Source organism: Phaethon lepturus, unplaced genomic scaffold (assembly GCF_000687285.1).
Source record: "Phaethon lepturus isolate BGI_N335 unplaced genomic scaffold, ASM68728v1 scaffold517, whole genome shotgun sequence".
NCBI classification, from domain to species: Eukaryota; Metazoa; Chordata; class Aves; order Phaethontiformes; family Phaethontidae; genus Phaethon; species Phaethon lepturus.
The window spans coordinates 45667-68556 of record NW_010553929.1 but is presented as its reverse complement, the minus strand read 5'-3'; the positions used below and the strand labels follow the sequence as shown (position 1 = coordinate 68556).

General features: G+C 42.2%; 1 protein-coding gene across 1 annotated transcript in view; it reads left to right on the top strand.

Moving 5' to 3' along the window:
- LOC104624324 (receptor-type tyrosine-protein phosphatase N2-like) overlaps positions 1-14693 on the top strand; it is a gene marked incomplete at its 5' end in the record, with an annotated part of 88247 nt that extends 73554 nt beyond the window's left edge. The window contains 2 exon segments of the mRNA XM_010291661.1: positions 8398-8471; positions 13918-14693. Coding sequence (XP_010289963.1) covers positions 8398-8471; positions 13918-13989 — 146 coding nt within the window.
- Positions 14694-22890: the final 8197 nt, after the last annotated feature.

Sequence of the window (22890 nt, the reverse complement as noted above, 5' to 3'; positions counted from 1 at the left end):
ACTATACTGCAACCGGTTTGTCTTTTCATTGTGATTGCATGTTGCTTTTTCTTTTGCCATTTCCGTTAAAATTGTCAAACTGGGGGGTGAGGGACAAGGGGACAACAGGCACAAAACACAGATCTCAAACACCATTAGATCTGGCAGATTCTAACATTCAAGACCCCAAAACTGCAGTGCGGAAACTCAAGTCTTTTCAACCCAGTTCATTTCAGCTAAGTTTAGCCGTATAAAGCACCTCCCGTTAAGCATCTTGCCTAACCTAGTTGTCTAGATCTCCTCAGTCATCAATGGAGAATGGTACGCACCTCTGGAGGATAATTCTCAGGCAAATGAATTGCCCATCAGAGCTTCCCCTCTCTCTCTTAGCTGTTGGGAGAAGAGATGACTAACTCCGATTCGAACTTCAAGGATGGCTGGAGTAGATGAGATGAGGCTGGGCCTTTGAGACTAAGCTAGTTAGTAAATATTACCGGTATGCCATTAAAACTAATGGTCAGTGAAGAAGTGGTGTAACACTCCCCCTAGTTATGACCCTTTCTTCTTTAATCAGATTGAGTTTGCCCCTCATATGGTGTGATTAAATGTTCCGCTACAACATTAAGTACTCAATGGGGCAAACACTTGCTGGAACAGCTACGCAAGCCATCCTTTTAGAAGTTGTCGGTGGGAAGCTGGAGACACCTGGAGCTTTGGGGGCGTTGCAAAGCTTTGCGTATCTGTGCTGTGTCCAGCTAGCTTGGGCATTGAGACCAGCACAGCTGTCACATTGTAATAGTCCATGGGTGCTGATTTACCCTCCTAACTCCTCAGAGAGCCCACTTCTGTTTCATACCCTATCACAGCCGGCAGTATAGACGGGCCCTTTTTGTGTATCAGGCTCCTGGCAGACCTGGTTCTAGTTGCTTTCTGTCCTTTAGGAGGTTTCTGTCATTGGGTCTCCACAGTTCACTGTCTACCTCCTTGCTAAGGCAAAGCTGAACGCAGAAAAGGGCCAGAAAATGTTGTTTTAAGAAAGCCTGTTTGTCAGGGTCCTCACACAGGGAGGGAAGAAAGGCAGCATAAAGCCGCCGTGCCCGAGTTTGCTTTGACCATGAAGCATCACTTTTAGGCGTGAGTCATGCAGTCATCACCCAAACATGAAAACCACTTGTATTCTTCCTAAACACAGACACGCTGTGATGAGACAGCTGATTGTCCTTGGTGACATTGTATTTTTGTCCTTATTTTTTTTCTCACGTGTATTTTTGCTATTTCATAATATTACAAGTGATTTTTCCATGGCGCTCCCGACTGCCTGCGAATACTGTGCCGTGCATGACTCAGGCTAAAAGGCTGCTGATCAGCAGCATCTTGCAAATATTAATTGGATCTTTTTCAGCTTCTAGCAACAGCAGCAGAAAGAACTATATTAGGGACTCTTCCTTCAAGATTTTAATAAGCCAGTTTTTAATCTGACCCAACAAGTACCTTTGCCCTTCAAGGACAAATTCAAAATCAGTAAAATATAATAAATATAAAAAGATGCATTAAACAAGTAATTTCTGATTAGAATGAAATGGAATACTTACTGCTGCAAAAAGAAAGGCACTTGGCAAGTCATTTCTGTATTCCCCTTAGAACTCCTTTTTTTTTCTGTTGAGATAAACACAGATCATCACCATGTCCTTAAGGAGGAATAGTAACAGTGCTAATAATCCCACATTTACAACCACTCAGCATGACTCCTACATCATATATTCAGCTTTGTGATCACTTTATGATCAAGGGGAACAGAAGGAGGTGCAGAGGGTATTGGAAAAAAAAGTAGAGTATCTATCTAGGTCCTCACCTCTCTAGCATCCAAGTACCTTGTAATCATTAATGGATTTGCTTTCATAACAACTTATTAGGTAAGAAAAAGATGGTTCATTTTATAAATGATGGTGTGAAACAAGGGGTGAATTTAATGATTTAACCGAAGTGGTGCAGGGAGTCAGAGTCTCAGTTTGGAAGAGAATTCAAATGTATCTAAACAGAGCACCCTAATGACCAAGCCATCCTTTAGGTCTCACAGTAACAAATTTATAGCTGTTCTGCAGAGTTATAATCATTATCTTTTGGAGGCTGTATGCCAGTACATCTGAAAGTTGTTCCCAGCTAGAAAAATCCTTTTTAATTTAATATTTATGAGCGATATGTATTTGTGAAACATTCACAAAGAAAACTCTTCAGTTTGGGTTATTTAAAAAGAACCCAGCACAAATAACTGCTTTGATGAAGTATTTAAGGATCATTTTATTTTTATAAATACACAGAAAATTCAGAGCATCTAGAATCTAAAATATTCCTTTTAATACAGCCCTTTAATATAAAATTCTATCAGTCTCACAGAATCTACATTGCACTTTTCATTAGTAATGAATAAAATAGGACTTTTGACTTTAAGTCCAAGTATGTTCAAGCCTATTATGTAAAAATAAAATCTCAAAGTTAGCCTTAATTAAGCCAAAATCTTCATACATTTATGTAACAAATACTGATTGTTCTTATAACTGACAAAGAAAAACCAGCACATTTTCAGGTGCACTAGCTCTGTAGTTTGCTGAACCTGAAAACCACTTTTTAATGATATGTCCTCATTGTTTCTTCCCAGCTGATACATTAAAAGATGTTACCCCTCTCAACAAACTGCGTCTGTCATACTCCTGTGCCATCGCAGTGACAGCAATGCTGCTGCAAGGTAGAAGGGTTTGTCCTCCACAGAGGTTTTCTCATGTGTCTTGTGCTTATCAAAATAGGTCCCCTGCCGTGTTTAGGGGGACAAGAAGAGAGGGAAGTTTTCATTATTATAGTCGTAAAACTAACATTAGGTAATTCATGATGATTTTAAATATTGCAAGCTGCTGCAATTGGCTCATGGAGCCTATTGCAGCAGAATTTGGCTAGCTCGTTACTTATTGCAGGAGGAAAAGGGAATTCAACTTTTACCCACGTTTTTATGACGTGCTGGATACTTCACTTATGCCACTATCTAAGGGCAAACACTTTAACCCCTTGAGATCTGCTAATCAGGAGCACCAGCTGTTAAGTGCCAGCATGCATCCTGCATTGGCGCCCGCGGGGAGAGAAAGGGTTGTAAAGGATATGACCCTAAACTTCAGAAACCGCTTTTTCTCCTTGGGGGCGAAATATAATTCAGCTTGCATCTTCTCTTGTTTTCTTTTATTTTATCCAGTTAATGTTCCTGATGTGCGTTGTTGTGCACTCACTGTGAATGCTTCAAGCCTTTACGAGGATGATAGTTAATTACGGAAGTTCAAATCTGCCTTGCACTGGTGTGGAAGTGCTTTTGGAGGTGTTTGCTCAGCTAGCTCACTGAGCTGCTACGGGCAGGGGGAAGGCTAGCAGTACCTGGCTCACAGTGAATTACTGCAAATGCATGTTCTGTTTAAAAAAAACAGCATTGCACATTGCACAGTCATTCTTCACAACACTGCTGGTACAACATCAGTTCAGTCTCACACTAAGTTACATTTTTACGTTCATTTAAAACAAACCAGGAAATCCGTTACGAAAAAGGAACCTGTCACAAACACAAACCAAATTTATTCCCTGCAGAGTAAAATACAGTCAAAAGGTGAAAAGGCAGTTCTTTATTCTTTAAATTCTTCCTTTTTCATCCCCCTCTTTATTTTCTGAAACCAGTAGCACTGTTAAGCAGAGCTATATGTATTGGTGGAGAGAAAAGATAGAAAATATTGCCTTTTTGACACATTTTGTGTTCTCTTTTCCAGTTGTCAGTGCTCTCCAGCCTAGTATTTTTAACCCTACCTCTAGATTATTTGTTGTATGGCAATAAATTGATGTCTCCATCTGTTATTTTACTTCATAGTTTTGTAGCCTGAGCAAAACACTTCCAATAATGGTATAACCTTGGAATCAGAGGGTCAAGTTCTTCCAGCTTGTACTCTAAACCACTGCATCAAATTTAGTTCATGTGTGGGCTTTCCAGATAAGCAGTGTTTAAAATACCTTAGCAGTGTGTGGATGTGTCAGGGCCATCTCAGTAAGAGCATGATTTGACCCTAATGTCCTTAGATGCAATATTCCTCTCTCCCAATGTCATGTAACATATGCTGTATTGTTTGTCACCTGAAATAGCTCAAAAGCATAAATAAAGCGTTATTGAGTAGTGTAGAATGTTATGCCATACTGCTGTACTCTCAGATTAAAGAGAAAGCCTCAGCATGGTGAAAAAGATGTTGAATTTGTGTCAGATTTCAACAAAATAATTCCAAAGAGAGTTGAAAGCTCACAGTGCAGTTAAACACTGAGCTCCTCTCACCTGTGAGTGCAGGTTGGGTTCAGACCTCCCTTTGTGCCTTGAAAACCTCTTCCTTTGTCCGTTTCTGTCACTGGAGAACTTTCTACAGACTATCACACACATCAGTGGAAGCGAGCTTCATTTATATCATATAACAGCAATCTAGCATAAGTTTGAATAGAAAAAAAGCCTTCATCATGAAATAAGATTTAATAGTGGACCAGCAATATGTGTTTAAACTCATCTGTTTTAGGTACAATAGGATAATAGATGCAGAACATGTAGTGATGGATGTGGGGGAGGAAGAGAGGTTTGCTCATGTAGAGAGAAAACAAGTCATGCTGGCTTTATCCTATGCCATTGATTTCATCCTTTTTTCCTGTGAATTTTCTTGTTCCAAGATATTTTTCTTCCAAAACGGATGCCCATATCTGCAGCAGTAAGTTTTGTTGATCAGCCTCTGTAGGCACTTAGGTAGTTCCTATCACCATAGAGTCAGAGGTGTTCAGAAACGGAAAAAAGGAGGTAGCAAACCAATTTCTGCCTCTGCTTTACCTTGCCTCTAATCCCCTGGCCTCTCAACAAGATATGTGCTTTGGGCAAAATCATACTTTGCTCTCCTTTTCCTTTTAATTACCTATGGCTAAGGACATCAGAAGTGCTTGTGGATGACTTGCTGGTCACAACCCATGGACGGGGGGACACTAATCAGTAACAACTGATGTTTCAGGGAATTCTACTGACAAAACACTTCAAAAAAAAGCTTCCTGTTAATCACACAGGCCCACTAGGACTATTCTTATGGTCCAGTGCAAGCATATGCTTTGGAGTTTTCCTAAATCAGGATTTTATAATCGGGCGTTGTTCATACTATTAGGCATATCGTTCTGTTAATGATGTTCCGTTGAACAAAGCTAGCATCAGTTCACTTGTAAATGCCTGCAGTCTGCACCACAGAAATGGAGGAATTAACTCTTTCAAAGGTAGGCTCAGAAGTCCGTCTGGCCATTAATGAGCGTTATTAGGTCTTGTCATGAACCTTCTCCCAGCACGTAATATGTAACTGTGTTGGTCAGAGGCTAGAGTAGTTTCAAATAGAGACCATCCCTCACTGTAGGGGGGACATACATGTTTGCAACCATGGGGAAGCCCATGTGGCACGTGAGCTTGCCAGCTCCACTGGGAGGATCTCCAGGTCCATCCTTGCAGCACATCTTGGAGGCTGGCTCAGGACTGTGGCTAACCTCATCCATGGATGTTGGTGTCTTAAATTTTTCTCATATCTTAATTTCCAAAAGGGAGAATTCCTCTGATGTTGGGCCAGGATACCACCGGGACATTTTAGTTCCTGGTAATCTGATGAGGCCACAAGTGAGGCTGTAGGGTGTGTGCGGTACTTGCTCCTATGGACGTCTGTGGTGGAACAGGAAATTCCCACCTAATTGCACGTACATGTGTGAGACTAAACACTGAAATGAGCTACTGCGTTACACCAGTGCGAGGATTTACAAAGAATGTACCTTTACTGATGCTTTCCAGATGAATTGCCGCTGCAAAACCTGCGACAGACTTAAGGTATAATTACTGTTATCAGTTACAGCATATGTGTGTATGTATTGCTCTGCTCCATTGTAAGGAGGTTTGGGGTTTTTTCATTTTAATATAAAATGTCCTGTTGTTTCCAAAGCTCATCCCTGTAAATTCCTGTATGATGTGTGAAGGGGAAAAAAACAAATACCCTACAATTCCCCAGCCTGTGGTAATTAGCAGAAGTATCTGTCAGATACCTTTTCTAAGTTGTCACTGTTACATTTACAGAATTAATTCATTCCATTTCTGATACAGCTAAGAACATGTTTTCATCGATATGAAGAATGTATTGCAAATCAATTATTCTTCTAGAGCTAATGTTCTTTTTAAATATCTTCTCATATCTTATCAAAGGAAACCAAATTAAACCATTCCCTATTAGATGCTTTTCTGAATTTTTTAAAAGATAGTGCAGAGTTATAGTTGACTTGGGTAAATGAGAAGGTGCATGATGTCTACATTGACATGAACCTAATTACAGTTAGATTTAAGCCCTTAAATTACAAAAGTTACAGGAAAAGCGGTAAACACTGGGTCCAATCCTGCAAATCCAGTCCTTGGAACTAGACAAGCATATGTTCTAGATGTGTACACGTTAGCTGTTGCAGCAGGTGCATGGCCCACAGGTTAGGCACTGAGACCCTTGTGAATAGTTGGGGAGATTTAAATGCCTCCAGAAGGAAGTCCCAAATGGGCACAGGCTGGGCCAGGAGATTCCTAGGGCCAGGCAATAGGAAATGGTTGTCAGTTTGCACACCAAAGAAGGGCCACAGTCTTCTCCAGAGCACACCATTGAATATCCTTCAAAACACAGCAGATTTCAGAACTGTAGCCAATCCCTGTCCTTGATAAACCATCTAATGATGAAAGTGTATATACAAAAGAGGGGAGACCTGAGGTCAGCATCTTCCTAACTTTTAGAGGCTACAGACCCCATCTGCCCTAGAAGAACATATGAACGTCCAGGGCAGTAGAGGATAGGGAGGCGAAGATGGGGCAGTCACACTTGGGCCAGGGTGACCCTCTGCCCGTCTGCCTGATGGCACTGTGTGATGTTCCTCCAAGATGCAAAAGGGGACAGATATGAGAGAGACAAACGCTGTAGCTGAACTTCTCAGCTCAAAAGGTTTTCAGTTGGACTTCTACTCTTGGACTTCATACAGGTACTGACAGGAGGGACCAAAATCCCGATTTCCTCTCAATGCCTTCAAAAAACATGTATATGGTTAGACACTTAAGGAAAATGAGGAGGGGGCTTTTGAAACGTTTCAAACGTTTTGCTGGAGCGTGTCCAGAGAAGGGCAACGAAGCTGGTGAGGGGTCTGGAGCACAAGTCTTCTGAGGAGCGGCTGAGGGAACTGGGGTTGTTTAGTCTGGAGAAGAGGAGGCTGAGGGGAGACCTTATCGCTCTCTACAACTACCTGAAAGGGGGTTGTGGCAATGAGGGTGTTGGTCTCTTCTCCCAAGTAACTAGCGATAGGACAAGAGGAAATGGCCTCAAGTTGCACCAGGGGAGATTTAGATTGGATATTAGGAAAAATTTCTTCACCGAGAGAGTGGTCAGGCATTGGAACAGGCTGCCCAGGGAGGGGGGGGAGTCACCATCTCTGGAAGTGTTCAAAAAACATGTGGATGTGGCGCTTCAGGACATGGTTTAGGGGACATGGTGGCGCTGGATTAATGGTTGGACTTGATGATCTTGAAGGTCCTTCCCAACCTAGTGATTCTGTGATTCTGTGAAACTGGAGGAAATCGTAATCTCCCCATGCCCTTCGGTTCTCCAGGCTCTGCGTTGTTATAAGGAAGGTGAGAAGCAGAAGGACTTGCTTTGCTCTCCACAGATCATGTTCGAAAAGAAAGCACCTCCAGTTGTACCCGGGAAGGGAGCTGGCCCCCGCAGCAGTGAGGCTCTGCGTGCCTGTTCTCTGCGTGCTGGTGCTGCCGGTCGCTACACAGCAGCGGTGTCCAGAGACCCAAAGTATGACCTAAAGAAAATGCCATAGATTTGCAGGCAGGAACAGTGATCACGCAGCGAGATGGTCTGGCAGGTCCTGAACTAGCAAGTCACAGACATGTTATCAGGATCTCAGCTGCAGATGACAAAAGTTCACCTAAACCTTGTTTTATCAGCATAAATCTTTGTGTGGTTTGGGCCCTTAATTCAGTGCATGCTCTTAGAAGTGACAAAGGGGCACTCGGTGGCATTGCCACAACAGACCCTGAGGTTCTACAAAATATATTCTGCTCTAGGTGCAGAGGCATTTTTAAGAATTTGTTTTTCTCAGGCTTTTCTTGAATTAATGTTAATAAAAGCTGCCCCAACCTCTTATTTTTCTATATGAACACAAAAATTGCAGCTGCCTGCCAAGTCTGCTGAGAGATGGATGTAATAATTTTCAATTGGACTGGTAGCCCAAAGGGAACCCGATAGCAAGAGATTGACAGATGCAGCATGGATTATCTTGTGCTCTGAACTCAGCCCAATTTGTGGTTTGTTGCAGGTGCTAAAGAGATTGATATTGCTGCTACCCTGGAGCACTTGAGGGACCAGAGACCAGGCATGGTCCAGACAAAGGTACTGTCAATAAATCCACTGGGATTTTAAATACATTAAAGGTCTTTCACAGTAGTTGTTTTCATGACAGAAGAGAGAGGGTATGACCTAATTTAACGCAGGTCGCTTGCTGATTACTCTGTTTGGCTCCCTACCAACTGAGGTTTATTTATGCTGAAGATTTATCTAGGCTACTTTCTTTGCTGTTTACTGCTCTTTCTTGTAACATCTCCAACATCTATCTTGATTACCATATATGAAGGGCAGTCAAGACAACAATCTATAACCTACTAAAGAAAATGTGCATTTGAAAGAATGTTCTTGCTTTCGTCCTGAAATATGGATTATTTTCTTAGAGTATCTATCTGTGCTTAGTTGTGCATATAATATTTTTTTAAAAGCTTCAACTCATTAAAGAGAATGTAACTGCTTCATTTGATTTTTTTTTCTGAAATAAAAAGGTTTTGAATTAAAGAAAATACAGTTTTGTAGGAAATTGAGTCATTTTCAGTATCTTTGAACAGAAGAGCTTACATCGTGCCTAAAGCCATGTCCTTTATGGGTGTAGCATGGTGACTATATTTGTACCCTTTGGTGAGGTGAACATCTTACTCTACAATTCCTGACAGTTGTAATAGTTTTGACATTTTTCCACGATGTAAAACTTTAAAAAATAGCTGATGGAGTAACTGTAGTCCCTTAAATTGGAAGTGAAACTTTCTACTCTTAACAATTTCAGTGATGTGTGGAATGATATTTTGGGGTATTTGCTGCAAGTTAAGAGCTACAAATATGACAATAAAGAAACTCATTCATGACATGGAGACCAAATAAATCTGTATACGACATTGTAAAATATCAAATGAGAGTTATAGCCCCAAACTGAGTAGCAAGAGTAATGTTACAGCGCTCTGTCTTGGCCAGGCTGGAACTGATAGGAAAGTCTGCAGCATTTAGGGGGTTGAAATTGCTGAGGGACAAAGGTGAAATAAATGTGTTTTGCAGGAATCATTGGTTCATAACTTTTCTTGAATCTCTTCCTAATAATTTTATCTTCCCACTAATACTACGAGAAGTGGTGCTGGAGAACAGTCGGGGGGGTGTTAATTATTATTTACCAATTAAGGAAGTGCATGAAAAATAAAGATGAGGCAATCAAAGCTAACTAATCTTTATCTGCAAGCAAGACATAAAATTGCACAAAGCTTTCTTCTGCTTTGATTATTCAGACTGGAAAAAAATACATATAGCACACGGTATCCAATGTCACGTATATTTACTCTGAGGAAGATGCAAGTCCTGAACTACACTGCAAATGCATCCAAACTATATGGCACCTCTGTAGAAATATAGAGCTCAAATTCCAATTTCCTCCTCAGGGCAGAGAAACTACAGCTTGTTGACTTCAACAAATGAAAATCATAGCTCCAGAACCAAAGAATGAGATTATGCGAATAACTTCTCTTACTTAGCTCAGAAATAGTTACGCGAGTCCTGTGAAGATCTCACGCAAAACGTGTTTTTCCCCTCCAAACATTTATCTGGAAGAGCTCCAGAAAAGACATGTATCCTGTTTTCATCCAGGATGAAAATTTTTCTCAGGATACTGCTTATGTCTCCTCTTGCTCCTTCTTCCATCATTGTAATTTTCTCAAAACCACCCAAATCACTTATTCAAGCTAATGTCTTGCAAATTATAAATATCTGGTTACATGCTAGCAATGCACGATCCCCAGAGAATTTTTCTGATGGATTTAAACAAACCCCTGTGCTTTCCCAACTGAATACAAATGAGGAATATTAGACTCTTGGAGTAATTTAAAACAATGGATTAAAAGTCAGGTTAGAAATGCCAATTACAGAATATCCCTAGGCAAAATAAACACCAACTTACTTCACCAATGTTATTGTGTTTCCAGCAGGCAGCGCTCCATATTTTCAATAAGCGTGTGAAAGATTTGTTTGCAACATTTTGTCTTCTGGAAATTTTTAATTCAAAAAATACACTGTATATAATAAATGGTAATGAAATTATCATAACGACATTCTGCATTTCTGAGAAGCATAATATGGGGTTTGTGGTTTTGTTATTTTTTTGCAAGGGAATTGTAAAATAGAATTGATATGCCACATGTGAGAGGAAGAAGTAATGAAGGAGAAAGCATGTCTGTGATGGCAAAAATATATATTTCCTTTTTTCCTCTCTCCTTCTATATCTTTCCTCTTGTAATCTGTAATGTTTAGCTAAGGTTCTTTATTGTGCCATATATGCTACATGTGCTCAGTTTGTTTTCCTGGGAATTTTTATTTGAAGACTTAATGAAACTTAGCTTATTATTTTTTTCTAAATATATTCTTGTCACCTCTACATTATAGGTGGACCAACACCAAAAAATGCCTGTCTGGCTCTGTTTTCTAGGCAAAGTTAGACATTTAAGTTCATCTTCAGTCAACCAGGCAAAGCTAGGTGTTTAAGTTCATCTTCAGTCAACCTTGTATGTGCGAATAGCATATGTGAATGACAGTGTAGCTGTACAAAACAACAAACTGAGCTCCTTTAAAATTGCTGAAAATATTTTGATTCGAGATTTGAGAACAACTGTGGTTGTTCTCATGGAAAGGTGCAGGATATGTGCAAAGGCTTTTCTTTGGAGAGTGGTGATACACGTCAATAGAAGCTGCACTATCTGCATTTCTCCTGCGTGTATCATGCAGAAGGAAGGAGGGGGAAGAGCTCAGCTGCGCCATCCCAGAAAGACTAAGTCCTTGCACATCTCGTGTCTGCTCTACCGTCCCTTTTACTGCAGTGTTACGCAGTCAGTTTTGAGTTCTGGCTGTAAAGATTACATTTTGTAAGTTGTTGCCTCAGTAATTTAGGGTCACACCTAATGTTAGCTGGTGGTCTCCACTGAACTTGTCTCCAAAATCCATATCTGAACTTTGGAGTTCATGTTGGTCATGGTCCTTGGGCGAGACAGCTGCTCTTCCTCAGGCAGTGCAGTGATGCCCTGTGCTCACGTGAGGGGTACCCTTCCGTGAGGGGTAAAGGTGCTCACTGGTCAGATGGTCTCCAGCCTGACAGATCTTCACAAGAAGGTGAACACATCTCGGACCAACAAAGTTAAAGGGCGGATTTGCTCAGTGAATAACTTTAATGTAAGTTATTTTCAGCAATGGGACTAATATTAAAATATCTTAGTCCCCAGTTCTACTAGCTTTTTCTGACTGTAAAACAGTCAGCTGAAGAGCACATTAGGTAGCCTCATTACCATGGGCAGCTTCCCTTCTTCCGAACTAACACCCACATCTTTGGAAGAGCATCTGCACATCTCTGAAACTTGGCTGCATCGCCGTGTCAACCCCATCATGCTCCGATCAGCCTCTTCTGTCGTTGTGCTCCCTGTGCTCCAAGGACTGGCAGCGACAGGGACCAGCTGTCCCACTCACATCTGAGCATCGGCACCCCGGGAGCACCCGCTCTGCCCCTCTCCTCCCCGCCCCAGCGCAAGGGTCTCCCACACTGCGCAGGCTGCCCTCGCAGGGCTGCATCGATGGGATCCAGCGGCTGCTGGCTCTTCCTGCCAAGACTCTTTTTCCTGGAGACGAGCACTTCTCATGCATCAGCCCAAATTTCCTGAAGCTTCTGAGCCAGAACAGGCACCCAGTTTGGTTTTGGCACAGCATGTCCAGATGAATGCCCTCTCTGCTTCTGCTGCCCTCCAGCTCCTCTCACACGTTCAGCGTGCTCCAGTTAAAATATAACTGCTGCTCCTGGGTGGCCACCAGCATTTCCAGTCTTTTCTTTCATTGCAGAGACCTTGGGGAGTGCAGGGAGGCATAGGCAGGCATATACACCATTTTTCTGTGCTTAACGAGGATGAGTCCTACTCTTTCGGGTGAATTGATGTCTGATTAAAAACTATTGGCTGCAGTCCAGCAAACGTACAAGGATGCCGCTTTGACAGCACCAAGCAGACAGCAAAATTTGTGAATGCCAGTGTCTCTGAGAAATTATTCTGAGTTTTGTTCTTCTTTTTCTGCTCAGGAACTGTGCCTATCATTGCTTCTCTCTGAGGCATCTCCACATGGGAGATGACTCTGCAGTGGGGTAAGACAAGGCAGAGAAGACTGGCACCGAATTGCAGAAATTACGAGTCAGCCATCTTTCTGAAGTATGAGCTGCACATCTAGCTTGTTCTTCCGTCCTTCCTGCACATTTCCGCAGTAAAGTGAAACACTGTGGAAAATGAATGCTATTAGTCCAGTAACCACCTTTCAGGGCTGGCTGTGTTCTGGAGCCATCCGCCACCGCTGCGTACATCCCTGCAGCCAGCCCGCACCGCCCCCGGCAGCACAAACTGTGCAGCTGGAGGTACCTACCAGACCACCAGTTTTCTAATTGGAGACACAGATAGTACCCCAGCAGTGATCTCAGGATACTCCACAGGGTGCATCTCAGCCCTCCATTCTCAAAGTCAGTTGACTTCAACAGGTCTAGACCCCGTCTCTCTTAAGCCATTGGAGTACTTCTAGAAAGTACTTCTGCACAGTCCTTGTCTGGTGTCCATGATTTGCTTATACTCAGAATAAACTTGCCCACATTTCTTTTTTATGTGAAAATTCACAAACACTCAGTTGTCCTGTCAGATATTTCAGAAGCTAAATTTCTGGGAAAAATTATTTGCTTCTAAAGCATAACACCTGTTAACCTTGAGGAATCAAAGCTCCTTTGTCCTTCTGTAGGACTACACAATTTGGGAGTGTGTGAGATGAGGTGGCCATTCATGCCCCTGTCCTTCACACCTCTGCCAACCCAGCGCAGAAACCTGTTATTTTGGTTTTATGCCTATAGTAAATTAATAGCAGAGAAAAGTCTTCCTAAGTATTTCTTAAATAGGAGTGGTCTAAGCATCGCTAGGTAATTTGTGGGTGCAGAAAGGCCATTAAAAAAGGAGGCTGAAAAAGAACAATAACAGGTAAACCAAAAAGCAGTTGTTCTATATAATAGATATAAAGTGAGGATATATTTATTCTAGCTGATTTCAACTCAAAGCAGTTGTGGAAAAACCAAAGGCTCTGCTTTGCAGCATCTCACCAATTTCATATGTTACTTCAGTTATGTTAACAACTTTCCATCTCTGTGTCAGAAGGAAACGGCCGGTGATCAGCTACTCCCAAACCCTTCTGACCACGCAATTGCAATACATCATTGTGTCCCAATAGCTTAGTTTCTGCTACCAACATTTTTCTCCATTAAAATTACTCTGCCTTCAAGATGCTGTCAAACGTGTTATATGGCATCAATAATCCCAGAACATTCTGTTCCTTTCCATTGCAGTGTACAGTTCATCCTGCATATTCATATTTTTAACAATGTCTTGAGGATGCTTGGCTGCAGAAGAGTGCACCAGGCTTTTGGAAAGCGATTTGGTTTATTATTCAGAGCGTGCGTTTGTTCTCTCTGCAGGAGCAGTTTGAGTTTGCTTTGACAGCAGTTGCAGAGGAAGTGAATGCAATACTCAAGGCACTTCCCCAGTGAGCGGCTCAGTCTCCCGAAGGTTCCCGCAGGATCCGTCCCTCGTTTTCCTCATCCTCAGTCCCTGTGAATGTTCTTGGAAACCGTGACCTGACCTTAACTGTGTATCTTCTGTTGTAACTACATAGTGATAGGGTCCTTACAAACTCCTTTAGCTGGTAAAAGTTCAACAGTTAAAATGTGTATGCTGTTTTTTGGGGTTTTAAACAAATTTTTAAAAATACATTGAAGCCTCGGATTAAGTGTCAGAACAATCCATCTAATTCCTCTCACATTCTCGAAGCCCTGAATGTCACACTTTGAAAGCACACATTCATCTTCTTAATAGCAAATATACAGTATTGTGGGTAATTAGTGCAGTCAATATAGTCTCAGAAAACAGTGTCCTGTTATATTTTGTAACTTCTCAAAGGCTGAATAAGAGTGGGGGGCCTGAAGAGAATGATGATTGTTCCTGTACAACGCCGAGCGAGAGCACGAAACAGTGCTGAGGTGTGAGTAAACACGGGTCCAGGCTCTGGCAAAGGGAGCTTGGGCTTCAGCAAGCAAATGTTTTCTTAACTGTTGTTTACTTTTCAGCTTTGTGCCATGAATGGAAGAAAATCTGAACTGTAAGTAAGTAGGCCTGCACAGTTGTTGCAACTGGGGAGAGCAAGTTGGTCATGTTAATGGCAACCCGGGGGATAACGAGCGCAACAGCTCTGGCCGTGTACCTACCACCGACAGCGTGGAAAAGGAGAGCACAGGCTCACCTCAGGTGATGCGGAAAGGGCCTGTCAGCAGCCAGGTAAATGTCCAGAGCCGTTATGGAAACGGATTGTTGCTTTTATGGGATTACTGAGGAAGAAAATGGGACTCTCCTCTTCACTTTTTCGCATTTCCCTCTGTAAAGCTGTGCTGTGCCATCCTTTTTAGCCAGGAAAATATATTTCTGTAAAAGCCTGGCTGAAGGAGAAATCTCCAATCTGCGTTTTATGATTCTCATCGAGTCTGTCTGAACCAGATGTTCGTTGCACCTTTCCGCAGAGGCTCTGAATGATAGCTATTTTAACTAACCATTAAGGGATACAGAAGCACACAGGTTGAATTTCAGAGATTCTTGTGTTCTCAAAATCCTAATGCCCGCTGTTGCAAAGTGATGCTAAAATATGTCTGTAAATGGTTGGGTTATGCAATCTTGCTTATGTGAATTCACAGGTTTAGTTGTGGTACTCTTGTGAAGGAATTTAAATTATTGATCGAAAGTACTCTGATGTATTTGAATGAAGGGCCTGAGAGTAAAATTATCAAAGATACCTAAGTGATCTAGGGTCTTAATTTCATTTTCAAAAGTGAATACTCGGATGCTTTTTCATACGTCATCCTACATTTCCAACATTTAAGAATCTAGGGTGCTTTTTTTCCAAAATATTAACAGTGTTGTGTGCTTAAAACTGTATTAGGCTAATCATTTGACTTCAGCACTGGAAAATATATAATTGAATTTAATTTGGGAAGGGGACGCTTTTATAAACTTCTAATCAGTGAAATGTTGAAGATAACAATGTCGTAGAGTTTTACTGGCGCAGAGGTAACAGGCATCTATCGAAATCAACCATGTTGCAATTTTGTGTTGTAGGTGTGGATATTGGTGATTTCTTCTTTTTAGCAATTAAAGAGTTATTTTTAAAAAAGCAGAAAGCTTGTTACTTTTCGCCATACATTTTTGTATGCTTTACTTGGTATGTGCTGTTGCTTAATTTGTGCATCCCATTACTATGACAGTACGGAGCAGTTACTGCAGATGCCATCATCCTCTTAAGTACACATACTGTACATTAAGCCACATGTTTATTTTATGGCCTGAGTATTTTAGAGCTTTCCTAGCAATAACTAAAAAAACTAATGGAGTATGAATGAGAAAATTGCCTTTTTCATTTGATAATTTAGGTTTAACAGGATTCTTTTATTACTTTAGCTAACCCAAAATTGCAGATCAGGGCAGATGAGATCAGTTTGAGCAGTATCAGCACATGTTTGAAGTAGATTTACTGTGAACCATGTACTGCAGCTTTCTAAAAATACAGGTAGTTATATCCAAACAAAGTGTCCAAAGAATCAAAATTAGGGCATCCTAAGCCGAGCCCTCTGACTATCAGGTAGAATTATTTCCCAGTGCAAGATGCTGTGCCATTACCGACTGCCAATGGGCTAATGGGTTTTTAGCATGGATTTCTGCCCTGGGATTCATTAGCGTTCGCCTTCTGACTGTCCCTGTGCATACCACAAACATGGCTGATGAGCCTTTCGTTTGCACTTCAGGAATATTTTTTAATTGTTCTTTTGCAAATATTTGCATTTCATAATATCAATTTCAGGGTGATGCCTATTAATTTGCAAGCAGCTGAGTGTAGGACTTAAATATTGGTCCTCATGCTTCAGAGTTTATTTAGCGTAGATTAGAGGGCATTAATCTTCCCAAGGCTAATGGGGCAGGGATGTCTTGTTTTATTCATTCTTGTAGACCAGTTTACACAACAGAAAGATGCAGTCTTACTCAGAGGGTTGGAGTATCTCCCACTGAATGTTATTGACAATCCTGTTACTTCAGCCATGGTTTGTACAGTTCTTATTCTGTTGACTGTAAACTATCACGCAGAATATTTCATCTGTGCAGGTAGCGTACTGTTCACACCTCTCAATAAATGCCCTGCTTCTGGGGGTGATAGTCTGCTGCAGGGTCTATTAGTGAAATGCAGGGCGATCTGGAGGGGTTTGACAATCCGTTTTCCGGGAAGATGCCAAAGCCATGGATGAAGCCCCAGAGATGGATTTCTCATGCAGGGCAGGTATTTCTTTACCCTTTTCACTGCAGTTAACTTAATCCTCGTGATTTGGCAAAGGATGTTGTTCAGGCTACCTCTGGCCACTTGTGCTGGATATGGGACCTGCCCCGTGTTCACTGGCTGGTTGAGTTGAGCTTCTTCCTGAAAGCCAGGATCACCAGGGAGCCCGGCCTCAAATGGGACCCATGGTCCTTCCCTGTTCAATATTCTGCTTGATCTTTAGTAAACTGATTGTGATTGAAGCTTGGGCTGGTGCCTGACGCGTAGCCGTAAAGAGCATGTGTATGATATTGACCATCCCCATGTACTTGATAAAGACAAATTGAATCTACAGGTGCTGTTTATGTGGTTGAATCTTTAAATGACACTTAAGGGGGGAGCTGCAGGGGGGATGATTTAACCCCAGTGCTCACAGTTTCCATCATCAATGGTCAAAGCCCGTGGCCGAGGAAGAAAGCCCTGTTTTCCCAGAGGCACAGCAGCGAGCAGAGCTGCTGGCCCCAAGCAGGGCAGCAGTGAGCGGACCAGGCTCCATGCTTACGTAGTCCCAGTAGGTGCAGACATGAGGGATGGAGATGTGGTTGTCACCAGCATTCATGGTTCGTAGGAGTAACAGCACAGTCGCCCTTCCCATGACATGGGCCGGGATTTAGAGGGATGGAGGGGCAGCATACCATTCCCCAAGGCGCAGATCCTTGCGGCTCAGCCCTAGCCTCAAGGAAAACAATGTGGGGGTTGCTGTTGGCTTCACGTGTTGCAGGTGTGAGCTCTAACCATTGCGCTTGGCTGTCGTCTGCGGGACCTGGCGCAGCCCGGGTAACATCCAGTGGAAAAGTCCCTGGCAATTGTGAGGACCAAGAATGAATTTCAGCAGAAAATCCCATACCCAAATCTCAATCCAGTAGCAAAACAAGCAAGATTATTTTTATAGGCGCTACTAAACGTTTAAAACATTTTAAAGTATTTTTAAGATCTACACCGATGACTAAACCTTGTTCCTGTCTCTAGCATGCATGCAGAACCGATCTCCATCCATCCCCAGGGGAATGACAGCTATGGTACCTGCAAGGAGTTCATGCTTTATTAGTCAAATGGAACATTAATAAAACCCAACCCACTTCATAATTTCCAGAATAGTCATTAATTAAAAAAACTGTTTATCGTAATAGAAAACACGTATTTGATTAGCTTTGTTACAGAACAATAGCTCTCCTAATTTTTATTCTGCATATTTTATTCTTTGTTTAGAAAATTCTCTTAAGCAGTTGAGATAATTCGCTTTTTAAAACTGTACAGTTTCTATGGTTTTGCTTTTTAAATGAGAGTACACTTTGTAGATTTGATTATTATATTTTTCTGTTAAGACTACATTGGCCATTACAAAAGCATTCTCCACCACAGTGAAAAGAAAGTTATCCTGGTGGTTTATTGTAAAAAAAAATAAATAATTAAAACAAAATTGCAGAGCTGTGGCATACTCAATCCAATTAGAGCATGACTCTTTACTACTCTTCATAAAGTTACACCAGCAAGATTTCATTTGAAGCTGTTCTTGCATGCTGTTTGTACTGTATTTGATGGCATAATATTGTTTTGTTTACAACCTTTTCTTTCTTGTCATTCTATTATATTCTTTATATGTATATAGTTTGAAAAAAAAAAGATTATACAAAGTATTTTGTTCTACCTCTGTAAAAATCATATTTGTGAATAAAGTCATATTGTCTGTGGAGTACAGTATTGTGAATGCAGCATTACCAGCTGTGCTTTGCTTTTATTTGGGGAGGGGAGCGGTACCTCCACCCGTTGCTGGAGAGCTGGATTCTGAATATCCGAGGTGTGCACGCAGGGCTGACAGAGAGGGGCTGGTGGATCAGAGCATCACATTATGGGTGCTATGAACTGCCCAAGGTTTTATAGTTTTTAAATAGTAGCACAATTCACGGAAGGATTTGAACGGGTAATGGAAAATACTCACAGTTATATTAAATAAGGTTAAGAGGAATAAAAGTCTAAGGTTCCCATTTGAAGGACAACATAAAATAACCAGTCTTTTCCCACGGGGATAGGAAGTCATTTTCCCATAAGCACTGTCCATTATATGAAGGTTTGTATCTTTCCATGAAATATCTATTGTTAGCTGTTATCAGAGGCTGTCTTTAGGATTAGGTAGCCCTGGTATGGCAATTTTCATGATCCTGTGTTGTGTGTTAAAATTTCACTTGTGTTTTGAAGAAGACTTAAGTTTGCCACTTACCTGGAAATAACTAGAAAAAATTAAAACTGGAAACTCTCCTGGTCCAGCTTGCTCCCTTCCCATCAGAAGAATCACATTTTGCATTCTTTAACCTTGTTTGTGTATTTGCGTGTTTTAATACCTACGCCTTTCTCAGTGTTAGAAGGTGACTTTCATCTTGGAAGCAAAATATATGCACCATTATAGCTGTTTTCCTGGTGGTGTAATTTAGGAGGCCTTTCATCTCCAAGATAGCTTTCTGCAGCCTCTGGTAACATCGGATGGAGGACAAAAAGAGAAATACTTTTAACTATATAACCACTGGAGCATTATAGATCTTCTAGGCAAACAGGAAAGCCATCAGTTGTGCGTGCACTGATTCACCCAGCCAGCGCTTGCTTTTGGCTTCATGCTACACAGACAGGCACAGCCTCGCCCTCTCCGGTGCTCTGACTCTAGCGTAGGGTCTCAGCTGCTGCCAAGGGGCATTACTTTCTTCGTTGCTGTTATTCTTGGTTTTGTATTTATGGCTCTAGCTCCTTAACAGTACGGCAGACCGGGTGTTGGCTTCTGGTAGGGCTCAGGAAGGAGCTGGGTTTGAGTATCAGCCTGGAGCATCCCCAGCACACCTGGATGCTCTCGTTGCACAGCCCATTCTGTGATAACACACCTCCTCTGAGCCCGAGGTGTTCACGCTTTCGGGGACCCAGGAGGACACAGCACTCAGCAAACAGGGAGAGGAGGAAAGAGCTGCCCATCTGCTGCCCTGCTTGGTGCCGGCGCGAAAGACTTGCTTCTGCACCCTGAACTACTGCAGCCCCTCATACAGCATGAGCACCAGGAACTTTTCAAGTTGCCCAAAGTTCCTCAGGGTTTTATTTTTAGAACTTGTTGGAAAACTTCAGTGCTGACGGGATTGGTATTTCTGTTTTGCGTGCTGAACAAATACAAAGAACTACAAACCCACAGGGAGGGGTAACCAGTAGGCTGGGTTTATTCTTGGACTAGTGATGGGACCAGCACATTGTGTGCTTGAAACGACTGAATCCTTGGGAAAATTCCTCTTACTGAAGTGGATTTAAGCCAATAATTAATTTCTCCCCTTGAGAATGCACCAGTGATCCCCCACACGCAGGTAAATCAGCAATACAGAATAAAAGGCTCCACATGGATGACCATTAAGAAAGATACAGACTTAAATTAAATTTTGGGCTATATGACTGACATATTTGCCCTGCACCAGATTTTTCCTTGTGGGAGCTTTGGCCACAGTTTTCAAAGATACAGGAACGTGTTACTCCATCATTTCCAGCAGAGGTCAGAGATGGGATTCATCGTAACCAACCTTTGAGTAGCTTTTGCATGGACTTCTGCAGACAAGCAACTCATCATAAGCTTTCTTTGTAGTCAGTGAAGGAAAATGAGCATTTTTAGGGTGTGATTCATCTGATATGGTTTGGGTGTCTACTTTACCATAAGGTGAATCATCCTATTCACCCAACACCCTGAAGCAGGGAGTTCCAATGTTTAACTATGTGTTAGGTAGAAAAGTATTTCCTTTTGATATTGTAAACTTTTTCCCTCGTAACTGCATTGTGAGAAAAAAGGAAGTAATTTCTGATTTTGTGGACCATGAATTTATAGACATCCTTATCCTATTCCTCCTCAGATTTTCCTGTTCCACACTGAAGACTCATTTCTCCTCTTACAGAAGTCATCCCATGCCTTTGATCACCTTTGCTACCCTTCACCTTACCTTGTCCATTTGTCTTTCTGCTATGCTTGTGCTCAGGTGCAGAGGGCCCAGGCTGCAGTCCACTGTCATGTAGTGACGTTTTGTTTTGTTTTGTTTTGTTTCTTTTCTTTGGAATTTCTAATACTCCATTACCCTTTCTCCACTGCTGAGCACTGAGCTGGGGCTCACAGACCACCTTCATTCATAGCAATACCAGATCCTTTTCTTCAAGGCAATAGCTTGCCCAGAGGGCATCATTATGTCTCTGTTGTTAGGGATATTGTATTTCATGATGTGCATTACTTGTTTACCATCAGTGATTTCATCTCCCATCTTCACAGTCCCGCATTATCACAAGATCTCTCCATGACACTTCACAGTTACTTTTGTTTTTACAATCCTAGATAATATGTGTCATCCACACTCTGCCTGCTCACTATCACCTCCTCCTTTTTCACATTGTTTATACTGGGGAATGACCACCACTGAAAAAACTGTCCCTTTCTTCACAACCTGTTTCTTATCTTCTAATCACTCTTTAATCCACAAAAAACTTCCCCCTAATCCCATGGCAGCTCAGTTTCTGCAAGAACCTTTCATGAGACAGCCTTGGCCAAACGCTTTTCGGAAAGCCAAATATACAATTTCAAGTAAATCACCCACATCAACGCGCTCACTGATTCCTTTAAAGCCTCTTAGTAGGCTTTTGAGGCACGACTTCCACCTGCAAAAGGCATGTTGCTTCTCCCTCTGTTACGTAGGAACTGGGCATGAGGGGGTGGATGGAGCTTATACAGTAAGACACCTACTGAAATGGCATTGGTATCCTTTCGGAGTCAGTGGAGAGCTACTGAATGAACTTTAAAAAGGAGCTCTGCAGCTCAGCTAGTTGCAACCCCCCCTCAAAGCAGCATTTGGACCACAGTGCTCTGGGTCATTTCCAGATGAGTTTTGAGTATCTCCAGAGATGCAGATTCCTCTTTGTGAAAAATACCTTTTCAAGACCTAATTGAAGTTTTCCTTGATGCAGATTGATTGCTAATCAGCTCCTCAAAAAGAGACGCCTACACTTGGACAGCCAAATCCCTCTCTAGGCTCCGCCACCAAAGTTGTAATTTACTGTGGTGGACACTCAGGCATGTAGCACACATGGAGGTATTTATATTTAAGAGTCTTAATCCATGAGCTGAATCCCACCCTGTGGGCAGGATTCAGTGCTTGTTTGTAAGTGTTCGATGCCACTACAGACGCTGTGGGTATCCTGCCTAGCCTCCAGCACTCATGCCAAATGGTTCAGGGTCTGAATTCTTGTGCGTTTTTTGCCAGCCCTGTGCTGGTGGCTTATATCTCCTGAGTTGCCTCGAATGACATTGGGTGCCTACAGTCAGCGAATTGAATCCCACATCATGTGTGGATTCTGTAGCTTCTCACAAAACGCAAGGTATGGGAGGCAATTTCACAGGACAGTAGTTCCCCAAACTGGCAGCACCTTTTGAAAACCCTCGTTATGCCTGTTTGAGCATCCCTCGGTACTGGATTCAAGGTAGGGCTGTGACAAAGCCGCAGACAGCATTGCTTGAGCGTACGCCAAGCCCGGGCACGAGGCGCTGCGATGACCGCAGCAGGGCACGACCGGAGGGTAGCCTTTATGCTGGGTAGCACTTCATGGCTTTGTGTACCTCACAGCTGGTGACAGCGTAGTGTGGGAGCATAAGTACTGTTGCTTTCCAGCACAAGAGGGGAAAAATGGCCAAAAACATGGTTTTTAGACTTTTGAGTTCATGTAAAAAATCTAGTGAACAGCAGTGTTCTAGTAACGCTTGTTTCTAAATGTGGCATCCATTTCCTTCATGCAGGAAATCTGCTCCATTTTCCAGCAGATTTCATTTGTGTTGTCCAAGTTAGAAATGTTTGTTCCTGCATACGGATATTATGATAGAGAGTGAGCATGAGCAAGACCAGTTCTGGCGCTGTTACTGATGCTACACCTAATCTGTTGGGCAGAAGCCAGTGGACCCACAGCTTTGCAATCCTGTTAAAAGCATTGCTGAGGCTGAAAGGAAACCAGTGCTCTCATGAGTGGCTGAAGGGGAAAAACAAACCACCAC